The sequence below is a fragment of the Elephantulus edwardii genome, unplaced genomic scaffold (genome assembly GCF_000299155.1).
Source record: "Elephantulus edwardii isolate Elephantulus edwardi_28Jun2011 unplaced genomic scaffold, EleEdw1.0 scaffold00073, whole genome shotgun sequence".
NCBI classification, from domain to species: Eukaryota; Metazoa; Chordata; class Mammalia; order Macroscelidea; family Macroscelididae; genus Elephantulus; species Elephantulus edwardii.
Window position 1 is genome coordinate 13687459 of NW_006399823.1, and position 27800 is coordinate 13715258.

General features: G+C 37.3%; 1 protein-coding gene across 12 annotated transcripts in view; it reads left to right on the forward strand.

The window, feature by feature from the left end:
• PARD3 (par-3 family cell polarity regulator) overlaps positions 1-27800 on the forward strand; it is an 869174-nt gene that overhangs the window by 516644 nt on the left and 324730 nt on the right. For 10 of the 12 annotated variants that reach the window (XM_006888934.1, XM_006888940.1, XM_006888941.1 and 7 more), the window contains 4 exons: positions 3199-3387; positions 4392-4562; positions 18585-18735; positions 25736-25928. In XM_006888934.1, the coding sequence (XP_006888996.1) occupies positions 3199-3387; positions 4392-4562; positions 18585-18735; positions 25736-25928 (704 nt within the window). Of the gene's footprint in view, positions 1-3198; positions 3388-4391; positions 4563-18584; positions 18745-25735; positions 25929-27800 lie in introns of all 12 variants that reach the window. The other 2 variants (XM_006888931.1, XM_006888935.1) reach the window with 1 other exon arrangement.

The window sequence follows — 27800 nt, forward strand, 5'->3', positions numbered from 1 at the left end:
GTGATAGAAAATTATCTTTCACCTTTTATAAGCATGAGAATCTCTGCATTTATGTGAGTCTGATTTTTAAAAGCTCGTTACGATGTACCACTTCTAATTGTAGAGTTTTAACATTTTTATTGTTTTTGAAGTATATGAACAGAGAAATCGCCATGTTAACCTTCTGTTAGTATGCAGTTTGCTACTAATTCCATTCAGCATGTTGTGAGACAATCACTGCCATCTCTTCCCAAAGTTCTTCCTCACTGCATGAGGAAGCTCAGTACCTCTTAAGCCTTCCCCTTCTCCCTCCACCAGCTTATACGGTCCACTACTAAGCTTTTTTCTTCATGTGTTTGCTTACTGTAGATATTTCCTAGAAGTGACATAAAATTGTTTTTGAAAAGCAAATCTTCCAACCTTTAGCTTCTAGAGAATTAAGTTCTAAAACTGCCATTAATTTTATTAAGTCAGGAGCCAAATGGATTAATAAAGAAGTATCAAATGGAAGGTACAGCCTCTCAGATGTTTTTAATGAGAAAAATAACTGAAGACTGATGACCAAAGTTGAAAAAGAAAATTTTGCCTGTCTTGTAGTTTTCCTCATAAATGAAACTTTCCCAGGGAGAATATAGTCTGCTTTAAGATAGGTTCAGAGGAGAGCATGTCAGGGAATGCTTTTTATTCCCCCCTTCGTATTTTCAGTCAGCTGCTTTTCTTGATTTTTCAAGTGGGGAAAAATGCAAATTTTAAACGTTAGTGAAACCTATGAAAATGTCAAAATCAGTAAAAATTAAAAAGCCAAGCTGAAGATGCAAATCAATGACAATTAAGGCACTTCCATATTGGGGCAAATATGTGTACTGAATGATGAGGCCTAAGCCTGTCTACCTCAGGACTGGTTCTGTCTCTACCTGTGCAAAATCATTGCTTTCTTGGAGTTTACTGATTGATAGGAAACATTTTAACTTTCATTTATTTTAGATTGTAAAATTTAGAAGGAATGTGTTTTGATGCTTCTGATACTGCTTTGAATTTCAAATAACAAAAAAAATTACATTATGATATGTTTCTTTAACATTTTTATTGAGGTGGCTGTTCTCATTTTCACAAAGCCTTTATTCAATAAACTCTTAAATGGTTTCACATAAGACATAAAACAACAAACAAATGAGGTGAATTTAATGTTTATACATCATAACAAATATGTAAAAATACTCTTGCATACTAAATATAGGCATGCACTTTGGATGTAAGTATGCAATTTTACTTATTTTCCAATATATTGGTTTCATTAGAAATGTAATATTTTCTAAAAATATTATTAAACATAAGAGATTTTATATAGTGAGCAGGCTTAGACTTTGTCTTGACTTTGCCCCATTTCTTTTCAACTTATTTTTTTCTTATTTTTATTATATCTTGTGTAATTTACATGTTTAATGCTAGGAATCAAATATTGTTTTATGGATATGGACATTGTAATAACAACAAAGTATTCCTTTGAGATGGTACTAAGGGTATTTTCCCATAAAATGCCAACACTGGGTATTTATTAATTAGAAATACAACTTGAGAAATCACAGTTTTGGAGATTTTTGTATTTAAATTCTGGAGTATCTCTTTTATTGTTATCACCTGAAAGTAATCTTTTGTTGATAAATGCTATACATCAGATTTTTACAGTCTGAACGAGACATCTGACTAAAACATCTCTTATTCCACGTGAATAGAAGTCCTTTACTTCCTTTCAAAATAATTTTATCATTATAGTATTGTATACAATGATTTTTTTTTCCCTTGTTGTGTCCCATTAAATTGAATCCAACTGGCATAGGGAGAGATTGTCCCTCCTTCCCCAGGGGAGCATCTAGTGGATTCAAACCGCTTATCTCTGGGATTGCAGCACAGCTTCTTGCCACTAGGCCACCAGAGCTCCCTAAAGGGGGAGGCAAGAGGCCGAAAGAGCCCATCTTTGTCATGCGGAGCAGCTCGTAGGCTCGAACTGCCAGAGAAGCGCCTATCATTATAGTATTAATTTTGATTAGAATATTAAACTATTTCAAAAATTTGGTGGTGTGCAAACTGATGTGGGGGGAGTTTACCCATGTTTCTTTCTGTAGCTTTTTTTTTCTATGTACTTTTATATAGATAAACATTCCTTAAGTGTAATTTGATAATTCCAGATTGAATAACTGAGTGGGTTTTAGAGTTGTGTTTTAATGGCAGTAGGAGGTGGAGGTTGTAGAACTAGATGAGCAGTTTGATTGTGATTTGGACTCTTTGCTCCATGGTCATTATGTGGTTAGAAAGAGCGCTAGTTGTCCTGATTGGGAGATGATCGTTGTGGAGATGGTGGTTCAGTCTTGGCAGTGGTTGTGATTGCTGAAGAAGAGTTTAGAAGATAGACTACTTCCTTTTCGTGTAGTGTTTCTTAATGAGGGCATTATGCATCCATAGTGCCTTGTTCCTCTGTCTTTTCAGAATGTATAGTAAGCTTTCTTTCCTCACTCTAAATAATACTGTGAAGAGTGTGTGTATCATAAATACATGGCCCTTTATGACTCTTTTACACTTTTTGAAAATAAAGTTTGCATATATGTCAAATTAATGAAACAGTAATGCTTGGATGATATTCACCAAGTATATTATGTATAATACAATATTATAAGAACTTTTGTCTCTCATGCCATGTATTTGTACTTTGTCTCACAGATGTTGAAGGTTAAAACTCTTTGAGCATGAAGGCCTTTGTCTTTTGACTTTGTGGTTTTTCTTTTTACTTAGTGCTTGTGGATGAAACAGATACACCAATAGTGTACATTAATTCATGAATAACATTGAAAACTCAATTCTAAAAGAAAGGACAAATGAGTTATTATATCTGTTTGTTTGGATTTCTGTTAATGATTTAGAATGTATAAACAGCCCTACATGCATAAATAAATAACAATGTTAGAAATCTACCCAGTCTTTCTACTTTATCATACAGTTTGGGTTTGTTTTCATTTTGTAACAAGTGCTGCAGCTGCATAAAAATAGTGGCAGCTGTCTCCAAGAATCATCTGGAAGGGCAGGGTGTAGATGTTCTTTTATCATGGACCTTGTGAAATACTGTGACTGTTGTGATTAAAGGACTGCTTATTAACTGTCTTTTAAAATAACCACGGGAAAGAAACTTTGGAATACAATGTGCTGTCCTATTTTGTTCTCTATTAGAAAGCAGAAGATGAGGATATTGTTCTCACACCTGATGGCACTCGGGAATTTCTAACGTTTGAAGTTCCACTGAACGATTCGGGATCTGCAGGCCTTGGTGTCAGTGTCAAAGGGAACCGGTCTAAAGAGAACCATGCAGATTTGGGAATCTTTGTCAAGTCCATCATTAACGGAGGAGCAGCATCTAAAGTAAGCAAATGTCAACAGTGTCGCTCGTGTGCCTGCTAGTGAAGTAGGAAGTCCTGGGGATGTAGCCTATAGAGGATTATGCTACTCACCCAAAGGCTGTAACACTGGTGGTTCAAATCTACTAGCAGCTCCTCAAGAGAAAGATGATGGTCTCCTCCCAATCATTTTACAGCCTGAAAGACCGACTGAAGGGTCAGCTATGAGTTGATTTCAACTTCCTGTCAATGAGGGCCTCTTTGGTTTGGTTGTGTTGGTATTTTTGTTATGTGTGGGTTTTCGTGGGGTTTTTTTTAAAGCAAAATAAGTTACATTAAATCCTATTTGTACTTTGGAAATATATACATTTAAGCAATGTTTTCTCATTCCTCTTAATAGTCCAAAATCAAATAACTAGTAGAAATCTTAGTGATGTACCTTCCTTTGAGTCCATAACTTCTCTTCTTTTTTTTTTACTCTCCCTGAAACCTCAACCTGTATTTGTTCTAGTTAAACGGAGCTAATCCGTGCAAAGGCTTAGCCTAGGTCCTGGCACAAGTGGGTATGCAGTAATGGTCCATCATTTTCCTCTCAGTGGGTCTCTTTATCCTATTTCACAGGCTAGAGAAAATGTCCTGGCTGTTTGGTTAGGGGGGGTACTTTTCTGCAATTGTCTAATAGCCTTGAGCTTTTCCATGTCTTAGGTTGTAAATAACCTCTATGGGGGTCTCTGGAAGGGAGAAAGAAATCACTTTGTGTCCTTGGAATTAGTATGCTATTTTGGTAAACAGATTATGATAATGACTTGATTTACAAATGTATAAGTGATTCAAATAGACACAGGCTACCGTGGCTGCTTAGACGTTATTATGCCAGTGTTCAATTGGGCATAATCCATTAGGATTAAAGGGTTTTGTCTTGTTTTGTTTTTATTTCTATTTCTTTATTATTTTCTCTTCTTTGTTAAAGGAGAAACAGCTTGTTTTGTAACAGATTTTCAAAGCACTCGTTTTTACCTGTTTTCCCAGGATGGGAGGTTGCGGGTGAATGACCAACTGATAGCAGTAAATGGGGAGTCCCTGTTGGGCAAGACAAACCAAGATGCTATGGAAACCCTGAGAAGATCCATGTCTACTGAAGGAAACAAGCGTGGAATGATCCAGCTTATCGTGGCGAGGCGAATAAGCAAGTGCAATGAGGTAGAATAAGTGTGTGAATAAAAATAAAATAAAAATAAAAGTACTGAACAAAAGGTATCAATATCTGAAATGTAATTAGGTTACATATGGTCCTCACCTTAGACAGAGACCAACAGGCCTTGCAAGTTGGCCTCAAAAGACTAAGTAATCTGTGCTTGCTGTAGATTGTTTTATATGTGGATGTTTTCTTACATCTGCATTCAGAATATTTCTCAGTATATGGTAATAGTTTCTATGGCCGACCTAAATGGTAACACTGATGTGAAAGGCTCCATTAGCAGGTATACCTTCTTGAAGGCAGGGTCACTTCTCTGTGCTGAGGACAAACAGTTGCTTTGCTAGTTACCAGCATTGTGCCTTCAGTGTTGCTGACAAGTCAATGGAGACTCCTGTTTGAGCCCAGGTTTAATAGAGTAGAATTTTGCTAGACCGGTTAAACTCACATCATTTTCATCATCTAGGGATTCCACTGTTATGCTTGTTGCTTGTTGTTGGGTACCATCGAGTCCATGCCAGCCCACAGCTGACCCTCCGGTGGGTTTTCAGATGCAGTTTATTACATGGGAGGAGATTGCCCATCCTTCTTCCACAGAGCAGCTGGTGGATTCAAACCACATACCTTTGGGATTACAGCTCAGCTTCTTGCCACTAGGCCACGAGAGCTCCCTACTGTTATGCTTAGGAAGTGATTTTGCTGAGGAGCAACAGTGAAACATCAATTTGCTTCCTCATTTACCTAAAATGAAATACCTTTAAAAAATTCTTTGTAGTGTTGAGTCTAACTTTCTTGTAAGTTAGTGCTCTCTTTGACACTTTGAGAAAGCTCGCTTTTGTTCTCACTGTTATTTCCAACCTCCTTCAGACATGGTAGACTATCTTCTACTTGAGTACTTTGTTCTTGAGTCATTCATACGTACAGTAATATCTCCATTTCTCTCTGGGTGGGTGTGTATCCATATATATTTGTAAAATAAACCATGGTTTGGTCAAATGCATGCTAGTGTATTTAACTAGGCACAGAATATTGTATCTTAAAGGTGTTTACATCTATTTTCCCCAATATGTGAAAGTATACTCTCTTAATGGAAAATTTGAAAGTTAGCCAGAAATGATGCTGTTTTTATTGAGTGGACTCTAATACAAGACAATCTCACATACCACTGAGTGAAATATTGCCCATTTTGGTACCATCTCCATGATCTTTGCTATGCCTGAGTCCATTGTTGTAAACACTGTATTTTGAGTGCCTTCCAAGGCTACGGGCTCATCTTCCAGCTCCATGTCGGACGATATTCTGTAGTGACACACAGAGTGTTGTTAGTGTTCTTTACTTGAGTTTTGGAATTAAATCAGCAAGCTTTTATTCTTGAAACCTGTCACCCTTGGGTGACCCTGAGGCATAGCTTACAGCCTGACTGTAACATGCAAGCCAATTTTAGATAGGTGATGTTGTTGTTGTTGTTGTTAAGTGCCGTCGAGTCACAGGCAACTCATAATGACTCTATGAAGGAGAGTCCTCGAAGCTTGGGTGCCTTTCATCCTCTCTCCAGGTTCATAGGGTTTCCGGAGGCAAGCTATTATGGAAGTGGATGCCACTCCTCCTTCCAAAGATAGCTGATAGGAAAAGAAATAATAGTGCTCTGATAACAACAGCGGGCCCCGTGGTAAGAAGCTGCGCTGCAATCCTGAAGGCATACGATTCATATCCACCAGCTGCTCCTCCAGAGAAGGATGGGCAGTCTCCTCCCGTGTGATTTATTGTTTCTAAAAAACTGCTGGGTGATCAGCTGTGAGTCGTTAATGACTTGACTGCACACAACAACATTGTTTTTAGTGGCCGAGTCTGTAGGGCATTAAACTACTAACCTGAAGCCCAAGCTTCTCTGGCAGTTCAAATTACCATCAGCTCATGGAAAAAGATGAGTAAACTCTTCCTCTGTGATTTATAGCCTCAGAAACCCACAGGACCATCACTGTGAGTTGGTTCCTGCTAGGTGGCAATGAGTGAGGAAGAGTATCGTTTTTGTGAGTCATCAAATTGACTTGGGCACCCAGTGATCTCATGTAACCAGATTGAGCTGCCCGATCAGCTGATTCTTTCTCCTGTGCAGTGGTGATGGGGATTGGAATTACCTACTTTTAGGCCGACGACCGAATGTTTAACCTTTACACCAACAGATTTCCTTAATGAGAATTAGAATCTGACTATGAATAACATTTCCTAGGACTTTCATACACTATTTACTACTACTAACTGCTGTGTACTAGGAACTGTCTTGGAAGCAACCTTCTGTTGGTTTTCTCAGGCTGTAAATCATATGATGGGAGATTACCCATCTTTCTTATAGGGAGGCGTTGGTGGATATGAACTACCAGAGTTATGTAGCTTTTGAGTTAGCAGTGCGACTCCCTGTAGACTATGTCATCAGAGCTCTATGGTATACATGGTGTTGTTGTTAAGTGCCATCGAGTCATAGTCTACTTAGAGCAACCTTATGAAAGAAAAACCTGAACAGTTGTATAACTTTCATCCTTTCTCCAAGTTCATAGAGTTTCCGGAGGCAAGCTATTTTGGAAGTGGATGCCAACCTGCTTCCAAGCTTGTTTTAATCAGGGAGCTCCACCAAATACTGTCCAACATGGGTAACCATTATCACATTTAACATATCCATGTCACAGTATTTAACATCACAGCAAACACGAGTTACCTCTGTACAGCAAATGGACAGATCAGTGCTATACCACTTAGAAGAATGTTTTACCGAAACCAAATTATATATATGTATCTATAAAAGCCATCTAAAGAGTAAATTATTCACAGTGTGCTCACTTCTATTATGAATCGCTGATACACAATGCAGAGAAAAATGGACTTGAGCTCAGGGGGCTCAAGTCAAAGACAAAACAATCACTTTTGAAGTAGTTTTTGACCATACATTTATTTGCACCAACATTTTATGTTATTTTATTTACTAAGTGTAGAATGAAAAGTATAAAGATCAATTTCTCTCACCATAAGAGAGCAATGTAATATTATCTAAATACCTCAAAGGGGGCAAGAATGCATCATTAAAAACAGTTATGTGTGTAAAAATAAATATGAAGGCTACTCGCTCATAGTGAGTCACTGACACTTAGGACAAAGGGTATATCCCTGATGTACCCTTTCCTGATTTTGAATCATGCAGCATGCCCTTGTCTGTTCAGACACAAGTTTCCTGTTTTAGGTGTAGGATTCGCAGGAGCAGAGTCAAGTATTCTGGGATAGAATGTATAGTTAATATATCACTTTCTGTCACAGTAAGAGAGCAATGTAGTCTTACCAAAATATCCCAAAGTAGGGAAAAGGGAGTCATTAAAAGAATTTATATATGTAAAAATAAATATAAAAGCTAATCTCTTACAGTAAGTCACTGCACTGGTTTTCCTTAGCAGCAGTCTTTATTAGCTGTCAAATCACTTACTGACCATTTTTGTGTCATCCTGCAAAGTGCTGCATGAACTATTCTGTATACTTAAATTTGCTAGATACATTATTCTTAGGGTTTTCCCCTGTGGCCAACAGAGTTATTGCACATTCTATATGGCAGCATTCATTCAAAAGATATTTATTGAATATCCATGATGTGTCCAAACAATGGGTTAGGTCCTGGTAAATACAGTGGGAAATCAACCAGAAAAATTCTAGAATTATTAGAATTTATTTTCTGCTGGGTAATATATCATCTTAGTCCTTAAATTTAGACTAACATTTGTCACTCCTTCTGAAAGTTATCCTTAAAAGAAAACAACAAAAACAACAAACCCTGAAACTTTTAGAACTTAACTCATTGCTGTAGTGTCAGAACTAACTCATAGCTGACTCTCTAGTGGGTCAGTCACACAGAAGGAAATTGCCCATCTTTTTCCTGTTGAGCTCCTAGTAGATTCGAACCACTAGAGAGGCACCGCCTTTGACTTAGCTATACACCTCCCTGTGGACTATGAAACTTTGCAAGTCGGGGGAAGGCACTGGATAGAAATTGTAAGAAATATTGGAAAGAAAGACTCCTGCATCCGGACTTGATTTAGTCTAATTCAGAGTACTCCTTATAGTTCCCCAAACAGTAGCAAAAAATCCTCTGCCAACCTGCAAATGTTTTGATAAAAGCACTGATTTTATTCCCCATTGCACTGTAAAAGACATGGAATTGGAATCCCACTGAAACATCTCTGTCTCTCATCACGTCTGTGTTTGAATTTATGTGAATGAAAATGATTTAAGTAAGGGAACAGCTGCAGTAGACAGTAATAGATTTTAATATTCAATATTCCTTATGGTATCATTTTCATACATTGCTGGTTATTACTATTTCTTAGGACAGAGTAAGCTTATAAAGCAATTATATCAAAAAAATCTTATCATGAGCACTGTACTTTCTTTGTAATACTAGAGAGAAGCCTTTTGTGCTGACAGGGTTTAACTAAAGAATTATATCAAGACAGTAGCTCAATACAGTTTCCCATAAGGCGTAAGACATGATTTTGTTGCTGTTCTACTTATATATCTTCCCTGGAAGTACGCCTCCCCACCTCACTGGGAGAGTATGTGTAAATTATGTTACAGTAAATATTGATAGAAGCATAAGGCGCTGTGTTGTCATGAATGAACCGCAAGCCAAAATAACGTGCTTTCTTTCTCTCCTTCTGGGTCTATTAGTCAGATGTGCATTCCAGTCTTTGGCAAAATCACAAAGCTGTATTTTACTGTTCTGTCTTTGAATCAAGGTCTGCATGCTTCATTTCAAGCTTTATAATTTTTTTCCTAATAGTCATTTTTCTTTATTAAACTAGAATTTCAATACAATTTTTAAAAATCTAGCTTTATTGGTTTTCATATAATAATTCCTATGCATCATATTTTATACATGTGCTTTGTGTTTTATGCAATCATCCAGATCCATTATATTTTATATTAATTAGCATTGTTGTTGTTTTTGTTATGGGCTGTTGAGTCACCTGCAACTCATAGCGACCCTATGCACAGTAACTCTGAACCCTGCCCTGTCCTGAGCCAGTCTCACTAACTCTGACACACATATCCCTATTGCCCAAGTTACTGTATCAGTCCATCTCATCTAGAGTCTTCCTCTCCTGCGCTGTTCTGCCACCCTTCCAATCATGATGTCCTTCTCCAAGGACCAGACCTTCCGGCCACCTGCCCAAACTATGTGAGATGGAGCTTCAGAATCCTAGCCTCCAAGGAGAAACTTGGTTTCACCCTCTCCAAGACAGACCTATTTGTTTTCTTAGTGATCCATGGTATGTTCACGACTCTTCTCCAGCACCACAACACACAGGCATCAATAATTCTCTGTCATCCTTAGTCATTGTCCAGTTTTCTGATGCATAGCAAGTAATTGTGAACACTATGGCCTGGATCAGGCACACCTTAGTGTCTAAACTGACATCATTGCTTCGTTCTATGTCTATTATAGGGAGAGATGTTGGTTTAGTAATAAAGAATTGGGCTATCAACTCAAAGGTACATGGTTCAATCTGCTTTGTAGGAAAAAGATGGGTGGTCCACTCCCATGCAATATACTGCCTTCTGTATAGTCAACTATGAGTTGATTCTGACTTGATAATACTCAGCCACAACTTGCTAGTTATCACCCCGTCTTTTCAAGGTCCCATTGAATATTTACATTACTTCATCTCACCACCCACCAACTTCTGCTATCCTAGTGATTTTTCTGCCTTCTTCCCCTTTTTCTACTCCGCTTCTCTCCTTTCCTTTCTGATCATTTACACATATCTCAGTTATACTCCTGTTTTCACAATTGTGGCCTTTTACAGTGTTTGTCCTTAGGTGACCGAGGTATTTTGCTCAGCAAAATGCTCTCCTGTCGCTCCCAAATAATACCATATTTTTCAAAATCATTACTCCTTAGTGCTGCATAACATTCCATTGTGTGAATATATGACAATTTCTCAGTCTGTTCACTTGGTGGTCATTAGGGATGCTTCCATTTTCTTGCTATTATGAATAACACTGCTATGAACATAGGTGTACAAATGACCATCTATGTCTCAGGTTCTGATTTTCTTGGGATCTTTCTAATGATGGAATATCTGGGTTTTATAGGATTTCTGTGTACAGCTTTTTGAGGAAATACCCAAGTGCTCTCCATAGCTGTTGTACCATTTTATAATCCCACCAGGAGTGCCTAAGAGTTACAAGCTCTCCACATCCTCTCCAAGCATTCATTCTGTGCTGTTTTGTTGACGTTTGCTCCTACTTCTGGAATGCGATGGTATTTTATTGTTGGTTTGCATTGTTGGTTTTGGTTTTGGTTTTGGGGTTTTTTACCATTTCAAAACATAGAAGGTGGAGATTTGTACAAACAATACAGAAAACCCAAAACTTTTGTGCTGGGTTGTGTCCTGCATTCCTCTTGTCACATACATGAGAAGTGCTGAATAGCACCTTGATACAGTTTCTTTTCTATTAAATATCAACTTGCCTCACCAGTTTTATTTTATAATCTGGTTGGTGGCCATTGTATACCATCAATTTGAAACCAACTCAGAGCTGACATTCCAGAAGTTCTTCAGAGGCAGTAAATAACTCAAAAGGAGATTGCCCATCTTTTTCCCATGGACCAGCTGGTGGATTCAAACCATATTTCTCAGGATTGTCAAGTGCAACTCGTTCCCTCCAAGCTCAGAGCTCCTTGAGGCACTTTTTGGAAGTCCTCGCTCTGTTTGGCCTGAACTTTCAGGGATCTTTAAACATCACTTTAGTCTGGGATTCTTTCCTTACCCACTCTGATCATGTACTAGGCCGGGGTACTTACTCTCCTTTAAAGAATGGCTGTTCCTTCCTTCAAAATTTCCATTTCAGCCATTGTATAGTTCAATGACATGAATACATCATATTATGCAACTTTTTAAAATAAAAATCACTTCAAGCAAAAACTCCGTACCTTTACAATATTAATTCCCCCTTCCTGACAACGGTTGGTAAACACTGGTCTACTCTCTGTCTGTGTGCATTTACCTGTTTCAGTATTTCATAGAAAAGAACGTATGATTTGTGTTTGTTTGTATCTTACTCCTATCACTCAGCCTATTTTCAAGGCTCATCTGTGTTGGAGTGTGTGTGTCAGGTCTCATTTATCTTTATGACTGTATAATACTCCATTGTGTGCGTATCACATTTTCTTTAAATCTACAAGTAGCACCTTGAAAGAGAGACAAATAATCTCCTCCTGTAAAGATTTAAAGGCTCAGTAACCCAATAGAGGGCTGCTATGAGTTAGAATTGACTAGATGACTCTTGTTCAGTGCTATTGCTCCAACTATAACTCATGGTGACCAGAGAGAAGCCTTTTACAGCCTGCACCATCCTCCTCTTTACCTCCATGCACAACTCATTCTCACAGTCACTGTGTCTGTCCATTGCATTGTCTTCCTCTCTTTCATCAACCTTCTACTTCTACTTGTCTAAGAATTGGTCTCTTGACAACAGACCCAAAGTACATGAGACAAAGTCACAGTTTCTTTGCCCCTAAGGAACAGGCAAGTCTGGATTTTTTTTCTAACTATATTTCTTTTTTCTGATAGTTCATGGCATATTCAGTTCTCTTAATTACCACAACACATGAAAGATGTAACTTCTTGTCACTGTCTGATGTAATTTTTTGGTTTTCATCTATTGGTGAATATTCAAGTTGTTTTCACCCTCTGATATTTTGCATGGTGACTGGTGCAATGAACACTGGCATTTAAACACATATAAATATGTGATTTTTTTTAATCTACCCCTATTTCTCCCAGTTTTCATATCTTTTGGGTAAATACTCAGGAGTGGAATAACTAAAACCTAAATCAAACGCACTGCTGTGGAATCAATTCCTGCTCCTAGTCCATTTTTCTCTCACAGAATAATTTGTGGATTTGAACCTCTAACCTTTTGTTGAATACTGCAACACATCACATACTGTGTCTTACATGTTCTGTAGATAGGAAATGCTTGGAGTAAGTGCCACACTGTTTTTACCCAGCTGCACTACTTTCCATACCTAGTAGCAGTGCATGAGGGCAGCTTTTTTGTTGGTGATAGTGTTTCTCCAGAAGCGCTCCCGGCACCACTTATTCTATCACTGTACATCACCATTTCCCACCCATTTTCTGATGAATCTCATAAATCCATTTTCAGCTCAAAGCTTTGTCCTATGACTGGCTCTCTTTGAAATATTACTGGTCTGTCTCCCTCATGCTCTACTCACAAGTTGTCTAAGCCTGTGTTCATGGGTATTTCCCTGTAAAGACAATTATTGCCCATGCTTTGATTTGTTCTGCTGTAGAATCCAGGCATCTGGCATCTATCTTGTATTCTCAAAAGTTTTACTTCATTTGTAGACGCTTCTTCCAATATGTCCCTCCATTTAACCCCCTTTTTCTGTTGCCTCTGTCTGTGCTCTAAATCAGATTCCAAACATCTGTCTAGATTTTCTGCAGAAATTCTAGGACTCCTGTGCATCTGACCTCCTCTCTCAGGCCATTCTCTGATTTACATGATGAGAGATGTTTCCAACGAGTTGATCTCATTCCATGCTGAAGAGTTTCTCATCTCTCCAGGATTAGCATGCATGTCTAGAAGATCTTGCACACACTGTTCCTCATTTACAGTCTGTGCTACCCCAATCACATGCTACTTGTGGTTTCTTAGAAATTGATTACTCTTTCTACCTTATGTCTTCTCTGACCCTTTTCTTCGCACAGAGGCTTGCACAGCCTTTGAAATTTCTCTCTCTGAAGAATTTTCATCAAGCAGTTTTCACACTAGCCTGCTAGCAAATTGTTGTTTTCCTTGGTTAATTCCAAGACAGTCTGGTGCTGGTCGTTCCAGTGTGTCTCTTCTGCCCTGGTACCCAGCCTTGTGCTTTGGTATGTAGATGTGCACTGAATCGTGAGGGAAGCAGTTGTGTCATCATTTGCAGAGGACAGGGAGAACTAGATTATTAGAAGAGACTGAAGTTCTAAAATAACCATCAGACAAGGTACTGAAAGATATTTTTGCAGTACATCTGTATTTTCTTTGCTTACATCTAATCACTCATTCACCCACCCACCCACTCAACTCACTGCTCTCGCGTCTGAATCAATTAAAAGCTGACCTGTCAGTGGATTTTCAGCGGCTGTAAGTCCTATGAGGTGAGATGGTCCATTTTTGTGGTTTGTTTTTTTTCTTTCATGGAGCAGCTGGTGGATTAGAACTGCCTGTTTTGGGGTTGTTCACATAATTTCCAGTGCTTAATTGCATTTAAAACCATCTTTAAGAAGCATCATTTCTTTTTTAGGAAAGAAAAAAAGAGACCAGTAAAGAAAAAGTTTCTCTTTCATTTGTCTTCCAGGAGAGGAGTTCTTTTTTTTTTCAAGGAAAACAAAAATGTTTTCCATCATGGCATTATTTTGCTATTGTCTGTATTGTGGATGACACAGAACAAGAGACTGGAAATGTTAATGACCCTAAGATGCATTTTTAAAACTGTATAAAAGAATAGAAGGGAATGGAAGAAATAGGCCTCACTATGTTCTTCCAGTACTATGAAGAACTTCTTTATAACAGTTAGGCTGATTTTAAATAGTGTAAGGAAGTTCATATGTTTAGAGATAAATATAATTTAACATAGTGTTTGTAATCTAGTCATATGTGTGCTCAAAGTATTTGTGTATAAAGCTTTGCCTTCATACCAAAAGATAATATAGGCAGGCAAATTTTTGTCTTAGACCCCATATTGAGGGATTCAGTTATCAAGGACTCCTTTTGAATGAATTCTCTCTCTAGGTGTATACCTCTTAGAATTAGAAAGCTATATTAGAATAGAAAGCGACCTATGGTATCATTTATGGTTCGCTTCATTTTACATATTGAGAAATAAATGCAAAAAGGTCGAATGATTTGCTTAATAGTTGTAAGGCCAAGGTAGTGGCAAAGTAATTTAGAAGCAACTTGTCTGTTCCTCTTAAGCATGTGACTGGCCTAATTGACTGTGATGGTGATATTCAAGCAGTTTATATATTCTGATTCTGTTAGGAAGTGGTACGTAATAAAAGCATGAGCTTTCGAATCAGAGTCATCAGTGCAATCTGACGTTGTGACGTATCAACAGGATCTCTTGGGGCACTGACTTCACCTCTTTAATTCTTACTGTCATCGGGGGGAGAACAGAATTAAGTAGGATCTTGTATGAAAACAGAATCGGAAACTGTCCCCAAAACTCCTGACACCTCTCCTTCCAAGCAGAAACCTGCCCTTTAATTAGTAAGTCTGCTTATCTATCCCTTGTCTGTTTTCAATAATATAAAACTGTAATCTAGGTCAAGATTTTGTTTTTTTAATTTCAGCCAAGTGTTGTGCTCTTTATATGCATACTTCCTCATGACCTAGTAAATATAAGACCTCTCTACAATTTTAAGAAAAATTATATCTAATTCTATTATCTTAGGAATGAATATTTATCGAGTTATTTACCCAGTGTCTGCTCTGTTCCAGACATTGGACATAATGTAGAATACATCTATAAAGAATGAAATATCAATTAGTAACATACCTGGGACCGAGTGTTAGGTTTGCTGGGGAAGATTATGACTGTATATTGATGCCACTTTCTCAATGTTTGTAGTGGAGCAGGTTGGATGCATTTTCTTGATATCATTTACTTAGAATAAAATGAAGATTTGCCAAACTCCAAAGAGACTCTATTCATCTTAAAAACAGAAAAAAAAGAATGTAACTTTTTTAAAAGAAAAGAATGAGTTGAGTCTATACTACACTGCAGAGTATATCATTGATCAAACACTCAATTTTTGTCATTCATTATCATTTTTTCCTGATTATAGACATGCTACATTTATATTGGAATATATTTTAAAGCTGAAAATGTTTGCATTGTTTTGCATATTGGGATTATATACAAGTTTTTACTTTTATAAATAAAATTGTAATAACTATTGTTCCACAAACTGTTATTATTAGTTACTTTTTCCCAGTTGAATTACCAAGTAGTTCAAATGGCTTGAGCCCTTAGCTGCTAGCTAGAAGTTCCAGGCTGTGTAAAAATGTCTCAGAAGAAAGGGTGGGTGGAAAAATTGAAGTTTTGTGCTACTGAGGTAGAACCAATTAATAGTTTGCTCTCTAGCAGGATTCCAGAGGATATAAATCCCCTAGGAAAAGATTGCCAGTCTCTCTCTCAAAGAACAGGTTGTGGATTCAAACCATCTGCCTTTGGATTGGCAGCCCATGTCCTACCTACTAGACCAACAGAACTTTCTACAAGAAATTAGTCATTGAAAAAATCCGGTGGAAGAAGTTTTATTTTTAACACCATGGTGTCGCCCTATAACAGAGCCAACTTGACTCATCCTCTTGCTGAAACTAAGAGCCACTTTTGTTTTTAATAAGTAGAAAGGCTTTCCAAAGGATGGAGCTAAAGAGTCAAGCACAAATAACACTGTTATGTACCATCAGGTTGACTGTGATTCAGAGACCCTAAGAATAGAAGGTCTGAACCTTGTTCTATAGGTTGCCATCCTTACCATGTCCCATACACTTGAACTCATGATTACCGTTACTGTGTCCATCTTTTTGTGGGCCTTTCTCTCTTACGCTGAGCCTCCATCTTTCCAAGCATGATGTACTTCTCCAAGAAGTGGCCCCTCCTTACTGCATGCCCAAAATACATGAGGTGGAGTTTCAGTATCCTTGCGCAGCCTTTTCCCTTTTTCAGGACAGAACTGTTTGTTCTCTTGGCAGTCCATGGGCTATTCAATACTCTTCTGAAACAGTTGGATGGATTTTTTTTTATCTTTTAAACAATAAACAGTGAAGCAAAAATGTCAAGTTCTGTTTACATTGATACCTTCACCTAATAAATATGATTTTAATCCTATTCTTAATCTAACTGATGTGCTTAGGCTTGGTAGCTTCTGGAGGCAGCACTGTCTGCACCACCATCCGGGACCCTGTGGCCCAGCCATTCCTCTCTCTGTGTTGCCATCTCCCCAGTCCGACACATTTCTCTTTCTTAACCTCATTTTCTTACAACAACAAAAAAATTCATCAAAAGAATTTAAAACAAAACTGTGTACCCCAATCAATTTATAAAAAAAAGAAAAGAAATTAAAAGACATTGTGTCGTCTGTTAAATATTTATGTAGTAGACTATTGATGTCTTCATTTAAATCTGCCTTTTGAGATGCAAATTAGATATGGGTAGGGAGGTGTAGAATCTTTCCCATGAAAACGTTCAAGTATGTGGATCATTCTAAACAGGCATCTTATTGTTTTTGTCTCAGAAGAGTCTGCATGTACTGGGGTGGTTTGTTTTGTTTTGTTTTTTTCTAAATGGTATTTTCATTTGGCTTTTATAAAATTCCAAAATAGTCTCCTAGGATATTAAGGGATTTTTTTCATGAAGGAGCCTTATAAGCTCCCTTTATCACCTAGGAAATTACAGAGTTCTATGGCTCAGCAAAATGCATTTGTTACACAAACTTGAGGATGTATTGCTGTCTCCTTATAAAATAGATTATTGAATAGCAAGCAGGCACTAGTCTATTTAATATATGTGCTCATTTCAAAAATTCAAACATTTATTCTTAAATGAACAAGCTATTAGTTTTGTTGTCTGTTTTTGTTTTATTTTCACCTCCCCAAAGTACGTGGGAATTTAAGCATAGTATTCCTTCAGAAGTGTTCTTTTATTTCTTTACATCAGAGACCTTGAATATTTAATTTACTTTTCAGTAAAACTGTCAGTTGTAATCTGCAATTTAAAAAAACCTAATAAAACAAATCCTCATTTCACAATTTAAACCTTATTGAGTCTAATTCACTAGCGCCACAAGTTTATTATTCTCCTGCAGTTTGACGTGCCTCCAATTGTAATTGTGTTGACCCTTCAATGCATTAAATCTCCCCAGTGCTTATCAAACTGGGAGAGATAAGTCTACAATTCAGAACTTCATTAAATATCTCATTTATATTAAACAGATGATAGCTTCTAACAGAAATAATAATTTGTTCAGATGAAGGATCCGCTATAGTTGTGGTTTCATCTCTTTGGAATGTACTGCATCTCTCTCCCACTTTGCTGTGTTGTACTGTGTCCCTGCCACTTACCCCTATCTCAGGCTGCATTCTAGCATTAAAATGCACTTAGGTTTTAGGAATTGGGTTAACCTCAGCGTCTATGTTAGGAGGCCTTCACATAAATAAATGTATTTTGTTTCTTGTAGAAGCATAATTGTTTTCAAGTCTAAATTTAAGTATCTCAATTATGTTATTTCCATAAAAGGTATGATTTCTTATGTGGCATTTTGAAATGCCTTATGACTCTTTAGTTTATGATCACAGAAATCAATGGTGTCCCCTCTTGCTCATTTACTGGACTAGTGGATGTTGATAGAAGTATCCTTATCTTTTATTTCAGCATGGGAATATTTGTGCCTTCCTTCTACTTTATTTTATGTACTTTTAAAGTTCATATCTCAGATGCTCACTATCTTAAACATTAAAGTAAGAGAATAGTGATTATTGATTTCACCAACTTTGTGGTGTTCTTTTTAATACTTTACCAGCTCCCATTCTGTTAGTGTTCTTTGTGCAAGAGCAAGATCTCATTAAGAATATGAAATTAAACTATAACTTAAATTGACATCAACAGATATTAACAGTCAAATTGGAAAAATAAGCAACAGGATCAGATCTTTTTTAAAAAATGCTTTCATATACATTTTTTTCCCTCGTATGGTGGAAATCTGACAGAACTTCACGGGGGGCACAGTGCAAAGTGGCACAGAAAGTTGGTCATTAGGCAGAGCTGTCACCACAAATTATTTTGGTACAGGGTGAAAAGTTCTAGTTCATTTGGTACCCAGTTGGATACAGGCCTTGGGCAAGTTGTTATAATTCCCCCATGCTGTTAAATGGACCTCTAGTACTGATTCTTCCTTGCCCCCTTTTCTCTTTAGCTCAAGTCACCTGGGAGCCCCCCGGGACCTGAGTTGCCCATTGAAACAGTGCTGGATGACCGAGAACGGAGGATTTCTCACTCTCTCTACAGTGGGATTGAGGGGCTAGATGAATCACCCACAAGAAATGCTGCCCTTAGCCGGATAATGGGTGAGTCAGGTAAACTCTGTGCATCATATCTTATTTCATGCTTTCACTGGTTCACTGCAAGGTTATTAATGTAATATTCATGAAAAGAGGGCCCATGTTTTCAAGGGGCTAAAAAAAAATAACAACAGGTTCATTATAATCATTCAGGAAGCATTAATGGGAAAAAATAAGTCAATACATTGATTTGTTAAGTGAGGTGTGGATCCTGAGAAATGGAGGGAGAAAATAAACTTACCATGTAGGAATGTTTTGCAGTTGTCAAGGCATTTTTAGCTTGTTTGAGATGATAAATTCACCGTCAGTCTAACATAGATTTATAATTTTACACCAAGGCTTATGCAGTAGTTTTGTTTTATGCCTAGTAGTTTTGTTCCAAAGAGGAGGAATAAAAATGTATATGCACACGTAATGTACACATAAGTGTGTGTTTTTGTGTATATGTATATGGAAAAACTGAATTTTATTTGGCATGCCTTTACTAGGATGTCCCTACCTTTTAGTGCCATTTCTATTTCAGAACCTTGATTTTTAAATCCTAGAACTAATTTTCCGCCTCCTTTGTTTGGATTCCACACCATACCGTCTGCATGGCCCCCAGTGGGTAATGAGGTTATTAGCACTTGCTCTGCTACAGTTCAGCTTTCTATGAACAGATCCGGTTAATAAAGACTTGCTTTGCCACAGGAGTGGCTGGATTTACTGAGTCGCTCATCTTGGGATTAGTTTATGAGAGTTTTCAAATTTAAAACACAAGAAGCTGTTTTGATTAAAATGACACCTCACTTAAACACTTCTATTGTTAGTATGTTTGCAAGGTTCTTAGATAAAACAGAACCCCCCCCCCCCAAATTAACTCCATTTTGAGGACATTTAATGCAGATTTAATGCAATTCTAGTTTCTATTATGGAGCATCAGTGGGACAAGAATGTCCATCACTGGCTATTTGTGGGAAGCCTACTAGTGATGAAAAACATAGTGTCGACTTTTCATGTCTATACAACGATGAATAAACAATCATTTCTGGCTTCAGAGAGCTTTCTAGTCAGAATGATAGGATGAGTGTATAACTATCACTACTAAAATTTTCAATTTTCTTACATTGTTACAGAAAGTATTTAGATAAGACTGTGCTCTGATTTTAGGGAGCTCTGATGGCCGAGTGGTATTTACTTTGTCAACATTTTTCTTCTTGCTTGCCATAAGTGAAAGGCAAAAGGGCTACTAAGCATATTAAGCATGTTAACTGCTGGGCATTGTAAATAGTTTATCCATTTGATCTTTGCTTATTAATTCTGCTCACTGCTGCTGAATTTACTCTATTTTTTTGGCTTCAGTGTTAAACTTTTATCAAGTAATTTTTGTTGATGAAAACTCAGCTGCCTTGAAGGAGAGAGTGAGTGCGGCCTGGATCTTTGTGCATACAAAGTGATACGCTGTAATTTCCCCTTTATTATAGGAACGTAGGACTTGCCATACTGAATCAGACCATTGGTCCGCCAGTTCCTGTAACCTGCATCCTGCCTCCAATCCCTGGTGCTTCAGAGGAAGGCGAACAATTAAAAAAATAAACAAACAAAACCAACCAGACACACACAAACTCCCCCAAGCATTCACTTAGTGACTTTTTTTGCAATGTTGTAAATATGGGTTAAGGATTCTTTATTTTCTTCTTAGACGGTCTCCTTGGGTTTGTTTACTATGGCTTCATTAGTCCTCTTTAAGGTTACATTATAGTTGCCATTGTTTCCCTTCCCTCTGTCAGAGATGTAATGAACTTTCCAAACTCCAGATGCTTCCCCCATGGCAGTAACTCCCCTCCCAGGGACCTGCTCTGTGATGTACTATGCATGTCTTTTTGTTGCTTTGGGCTGGTGGAACAGACTTGATTCCAATTTGAGAGTAGGCTAAATTGATGTTGAATGATGTGGCTATTTTCTTAAGATGACTTTTTAAAATGTGTTGTGCTGGAAACTAGCATTCTCTCTGTATAGTTTTCCTTGAAAAAATCTCCTGTCTTATTTTGACCCAACTTTTTACAATTTTGAAAATTCCTCCTTCTTTATCAGTCTCTAACCCAGTGTAGTAGTGACCCCTGAGAAATAAATGCTGTTTATGAAGCTAGGTCTCACTTAATGTTATCATAAATCATATCCAAGATGTTACCTTATGACTGGAAATGCTGAAAAAGAGTATTGACTTGCTGAATTGCCATTGGCCTAAACTATTAACAATCATGTTTATTGTCAGCACAGTATTTGGATGCATGGAAACTTCTCAGACGGATCTCATATGGGTCAAAATTACCTTGTATAGATTTTAACTGACTCATTTGTGCACATTGGTGGTGGTGGTAATATCTACTTGATGATCTGCTATATTTCAGGTAGATCATGTTTGATTAATGGCTGTCTTGTATACATTTGGAATAGCTTCTGGATAAACATTGGTAGACATGATTCCATTCACTTCGTGATCGGCTATGATTCAAAGACTTTGACATTCCAGATGACAAAATTTAAAAAATGATTAATTTTGTGCCAACAGGGCAACATTTTTATGCCTCTAGAGTAAAAGAAGGTTTGAGGTTTTCTCATTCATTTATAATGGTCCATATGTGAAACTAGAAAGGATTGTTTACAAATAATAGACCAAAAAAGAAGAGTCATTAGACTTAATGCCAAAACTTATCCCCAATTAAAACAGCTAGAGGTTCCTGTGATAATTTTTTAAATTTCATTTTAGGCTAGTTTCTTTTTGTAAAAATAATCTTTATTAATGGTTGTTTAAGGAGCCCTGATAACATAATGCTTAGAAAGCTTGCTTTTAAGTTAAAGTTTGACAGTTCAATTTTACCAGGTGCTCCACAGTAGAAAAATAAGGCAATCTACTTCCATAAAGATTTTCAGTCTTAAAAATCCTTATAAGACTATTCTAATCTGTTCCATAAGGATGACATAAGCTGGTTTCGGGTTTTCCTTTTTTTTTACTTTAAGGATGCATTTATTAATCAATAGTATCTACTGGCATTCACTCTTTATTACCATGTATTCACAAATATCTTCATTTTAAAGCAAATTAGTCTTTGAGATGTATTCCATCCTGGAAACCACTACAATTTAAAACACACACACACACACACACACACACACACACACACACACGCGCTCCCAAACTAAGAAGTTATGTTTTGAGTACAACAGTCAAAATCTTGAACTCAAACGTATTTATCTTTTATTCAAGCAAGTTATTGCTGACAAAAATTAAATGAGTTGACTGAAGCTGAGTGGATTCTGAGCTTCTGAACTGAAATGAAATTCCTTTTTGCTGAGTCATTTGCCCCATATTACTTGAGCACTGAGCTTTTAGAGGGATCAGAGCTGTGACCAAAGGCAAGATTTCCCGAGCCATTGACTATCTTGAATTTCTATTCTAATGACTTTGCTAAGAGAGGTCCTGAATCACCAAAAAGTAACCCATAGTGAGTTTCAATGAGATTTCTCTCCATAAAAAGCCTTTTCAATATCTACCAAATTTCAGAAAATGAATCTTGAATAATTTTTAACACTTTTTTTGTTTTCTGTTGAAAACAAAATAGAAATCTGTTGCATTAAATTTAGAATTTAATCTTTATCCATTTATGGTATGTCTTAAAATAATAGAATGATTGCCATTTTGTTAGAAATTCAGTACAGAAAAATTGGTATTTCCCCCTTTGGTCTGTGTATGCATCATATCCCCAGCAATATTTAAGTCATTTCATTTGTTTCTAGTGTCATGTGTGGTATTACATTCTATGTGAATTGACCAATGAATAAATGTTTAGTAAACAATCATTCTGTATTTGTTGTCTCAATTACTTTAAGATGTTGGCTATTGTGTGTCTTAAGTTACAGGTTGTTTATTAAGGAGTTGCAGAAAAAGGTTTTACATTTATGATACTCTAAAGTATTACTAAGATAACTGAAGATTTAAACTGTTGCCTAGGTGGAGAGTGGTTGATTATGTAGTTTATTCACCCATTTACTCCAGTGCATTCCTTGCGGAAGATGTCATTATTATGTTCCTGTCAACCATGCAAAGCAGAAAATTGATTATTCCTGACCCTTGTGAAATATTTGACTCCACAATGATGGCTAAGAGAAAAATGCTATTGTTTTGCTATTTGCTATTTGCCATTTGTTGCTGTTTAAAGTTTGTATACTTAATCATAATATGAAGAAGGATATAATATAAAGAACCATTTTGGGTTCCATATTACTCAGAACTGAGAGACTGGCTCTCAAAATATAAACTTGAACTCTTAGGTAGCTGGTTGGTTGTTTGCTTTGAAATGGGTACTTTAATAATTGCACATTAATATTTTTTAATAATAAATTATGCCTGAGCAAAGATATAGCATTCAATGTTCTGACACAATGTTTTGTCAATGATGGAATATCACTGGGGTAATTCTGGTTTTGAAATAATGTACCCTTTTTGAAGTGGCAAAGTATATCCTCAGAAGGAAGCTATTTTTAATTGTTTTTGATAATCCAGCTTCTATGGCCTACCTTACTTATAAATTGTTTTGGTTTTTATTTTGGATAGGCTTATAAACAAATGCCTTAACATCTTAACACTAGAACAGGAATACATGGAATTATTTGCGTTTAGAAATGGAATATGATTAAATATTGTACTTGTGCTACATTTAATTAATATTCACCAAAAGTTATAAATTCTCACTTTGATTAAAATGAAACTTTTGAAAAGCAGTTATCCTTGGTAAAATACTGACTGTAAGTTTGTTATTGTTGTTGTGTACCATAGAGTTGGAACCGACTCATAGCTGACCCTCTGGTGGGTTTTCAGAGGCAGTTAATCACACAGAAGGATATTGTACATCCTTCTTCCACAGAGAGAAAGGCGGCCTTGACCTACATGCCTTCGGGATTGCAGCATAGCTTCTTACCACTAACCTACCATAGCTATATGTTTATTGTGATCCCAAAATATTTCTCTAAAGTACTTGATAGTATATCTGAAATTACCATCAAATTACTTTCCTGAACTCTTTTGAAAAGACATGCAACAACTTGAATACTTCTTTACTTATATTTCTGATAGTGAATTCTTCTTTATCTTTCTGTTTAGTCTATTGATGCAGCTTTGAATTTCTAATCTAGGGTTAAAACAAAAATGATCATTTACACATTCCTAAAATGTTATTTTTAGGTTAGCCCTAAGATTAATGTTCAAATGTTAATAAACTTCTTGTACATTACTGTTGTGCTATTTTAAAAATTAATTGATAGCGAGGGTAACATGGGCCCTGTGTGAAATGATGGTAATCTCTTGGCAAAGTATGCAGGAACCCTGCATAGCTAACAGATTTGGAAAGAAGAAATAAAATGATAACTTTTTCATCTTCCTGTAACATAGATAGGGGAATTATACTCTTCCACGGCTCCATTAGCAGAGCTGGCTGGTGGCCTACATCCTACATAATGAGTGGTTTCTCTGTTTATGGCTTCTCATTTGCTAATCATGTGGGCCAGGGCCTTGTCGATGTGTTCTTGCTCAGAGAAGCATTACTGAAGATTTGAGGTGAAAACCAGAACAATAAGTCATATTTTTTTAGGAAGAAGAGGGTATCAATTGGACATGAGATTTCTCTTTCAGATTACGGGGGCTTGAATCGCAATTTTGTCCCACGTAAAATTGTGAAATGCAAAACCCTACCCAAAAGAATCATCATGATCTGTGAATCACAGCTGGTTTCCCTACAAGGAACTGATCCATTTGTGGGCAATTGTAGGTCTTTTCTTTCATAGAACAATTTATCCTAAGCTGTAAAGGAAAAATATAAAATGTGCTGTATAATGACCTGGAGCCCCTCTGCAGTCAATCCTAATCGTGTCCCTGTAAGATCACTTCAGCCATCCTTTTCCTCACCCCACCTCCCACATGCCTTTAAACTCAAAACTCAAACTTATTGTCATTGATTCAGAGTCCTGTGTAGCTGACCCTCCATTGGGTTTTAAAGGGGCTGGCAGTCACAGAGGAGAAGAGGACCCATTTTTCTCTCAAAGAGCTGCTGGTGGATTTGAACTCCCAGAGAGGGGCCAGCTTTAGGTTAACTGCACAACACTCTGTGAACTGCATACTGGCCATGCTCTGCATCAGAATATAATCTGAACTCACTGGGGGCTTTTCACCAGTATAGCTTTGATGATGTCAATGTTTCCATTAACTATCTTAATTTTTCCAGCAGTAAAAACCAGTAAAGATATTCGTTATTCAAAACCCAACCCAAATGTTCATTTTTGCTAAGATTCTCAGCACCCTTTTTCCTCCAGAAGTCAGTGACAATATATGTTTGCTCCCCCTGCCTCACAGTATGTCTGTCTCCTTGAGTAGACTGTGAGCTCTGTAAGGGCAGCACTGTCTTTCTTACTTGGTGTGCAGTAGGTGCAGAATGAATATGTGCATGAATGGGTGATGTAAGATTGCCATCTTTCTTTCAATAGTATGTTCAATTAGAAGGCAGGTTAAAGATTATTCCTGGTCTTCAAAAACAAAGTTCTTAGACTAAACTAAACCCCTGTCTGCTAGTCAAGTCCACCTATGGAGTTGAACTGCCCATAATGTATACTCTCTATGGAACTCACATCTTTTTCTCATTGAGGAGCTAGTGGATTTGAACTACCACTGTATTAGTTACTAGTTGAGCACTTTAAGCACTGTGTTACTGGAACTGACTTAGAAACTAAGTTGGAAAGAACCTTACAGCCTTAGAAATTGCACCGGATGCTCTAGACTTCCATAACTATAGTCTCAGAGAAAGTTATAAAACACAAGTATCCATTTGACAATCATTTAGAAAAAGGAAATGTACTCAATTCGATTTTGTTCTTCAGCCTGAGCAGATGTATAGGAGTTTAGACTCTAATATAGCAAAGTCTTAATGCATGTAATGCTTCTGTTGATGTCTATAATTTCTCTCTTTTTACTGGACAGGTAAATACCAGCTGTCCCCCACAGTGAATATGCCCCAGGATGACACTGTCATTATAGAAGATGACAGGTTACCAGTGCTTCCTCCACACCTCTCTGACCAGTCGTCTTCAAGCTCCCATGATGATGTGGGATTCGTGACAACAGACGCTGCTGCCGCGTGGGCTAAAGCTACAATCACTGACTCTGCAGATTGGTAAGCTGCCGGGAAAACATTGACAATGTCAGTTAACTGTTATCACATCTAATTTTATGTGTACATTGTTTATCACAGACCACAGTTCTTCAGTTAATATATATTGTTGTCTTGTTATGTGCCGTTAAGTTAGAACCAACTCATAGCTGACCCTCAAAGCAGGTTTTCACATGCAGTAAATTACAGGGGAGGAGATTGACCCTCTTTTTCCTGCAGACCACTGGTGGATTCAAACCACCTATCTTTGCCTTTGGCAGTTCAGCTCTTTACCGACTAGGTCACAAGAGCTCCCTGCCTAATAAACAATTTTTTTATTTAAAAAAAACTATGTTCCAAGGGAGCTCTGGTGGTCTAGTGGCAAGAAGCTGCACTGCAATCCCAGACGTGCACAGTTCAAATCCACCAGATGCTCTGCTGGAAAAGGAGGGACAGTCTCCTCCTGTACCAGTCAGATCCAATTTGATGGTACACACACACAATAAAATAATAAAATAAAATTTAAAAAAAAACAACAACAAAAAACCAAAACTGTGTTACAGTCCCATAACTTAAATACTCCTAATTATGACACATGAACCAAGAGTTCCATGTTTCCCACACTTAGTGGTTTGGTGGCCTAGTGGGTAAAGGAGTTGTGGTGCCAACCCAAAGACCTATAGTTTGAATTCACTGGCTGCTTTGAGGGGGAAAGATGGGCAGTCTCACCTAAGTCACTGACACTCATTGCTGTCTAGTCAGAACAGACTCATAGCTGACCCCTCCATTAGCTTTCTGAAGTTGTAAATCACCCAAGTGGAGATTGCCCACCCCTCTCCAGAGGCCATTCACCACATAGGCACCACCTTCGGGTTTGTAGCATAGCTCCCTATGGACTATGCCTCTACAGCTCCCCTTCCAGTGCTATAGTTAGTAATTCCATCAGCAGCAACAAGCATATCATTAAACAGACAAACCCTACTCATTTGTTTATAAACAAACACATTTGTATCCACGCTTGTTTTTTAACTCATTTTTTTTAACAAAGTAACTCCCCCCCAAACTCCCACTTGTTTATTTTTATAAAAGTCCAGCTATATTTATTATTTATTTTCCCAACAACAACATGAATTTGATGAATTGCATTTCTGGTACATTAATAAAGTCTAAATAAATCCATAAGTTGACTGGGGGGAACTGTAAAAATTAGTATAGCAAAATGAAATACTTGAGATACGCTGGCAATGAGAGGAGATTTTTTTTTAGCAGGTTTTCATTTTTGAGCGCTATAACTATACTGTTTAAAATGCTTTTCACTCACTTCTGACAGAGTGACATTTGGAGAACTCTCCTGTTACTTCCTCCACCCCCTGTATCTTTCAGTGTAGAGGAAAACGTTTGATATTATTGAGCCAATGTGTGGCACGTGAGGGTGGGGTTGTGCCTGATTTGCATGCCTAGTAATTATACACATCAATAAGGGACAGGAAAGGTCCCCTTAGGGATGCCCTTGTAAGGTTGTATTGGTAATTAACACAAACCATGTGAAGCATTATGCTAGAATTTTCTTATTGCCCTTCCTCTGGGGTCTTTCATGAATACATCAGCAAAATTATATTTAAATGTTATGACGTTATTCCTTTACTATTGCTCAGTTTCTGTGTTCTACACTTCTCTAGGCTTGAATCAACATTAAATATTAGCTCGGAAGTGTCAGAGGCCTGGCATTTATTTATGTTAACATTATGGTCATGGTCTTAACCCTCCTCCAGCCACTTCCCAGCTCTCCGGACTACTGCACAAAAATAGTTGTGTGAATCTTTTAATGCAATATATATTTTCTTAGAATAATCTCACCGGTTAGTCAAACCCTTAAAATGTCCATATCTAGCTTTG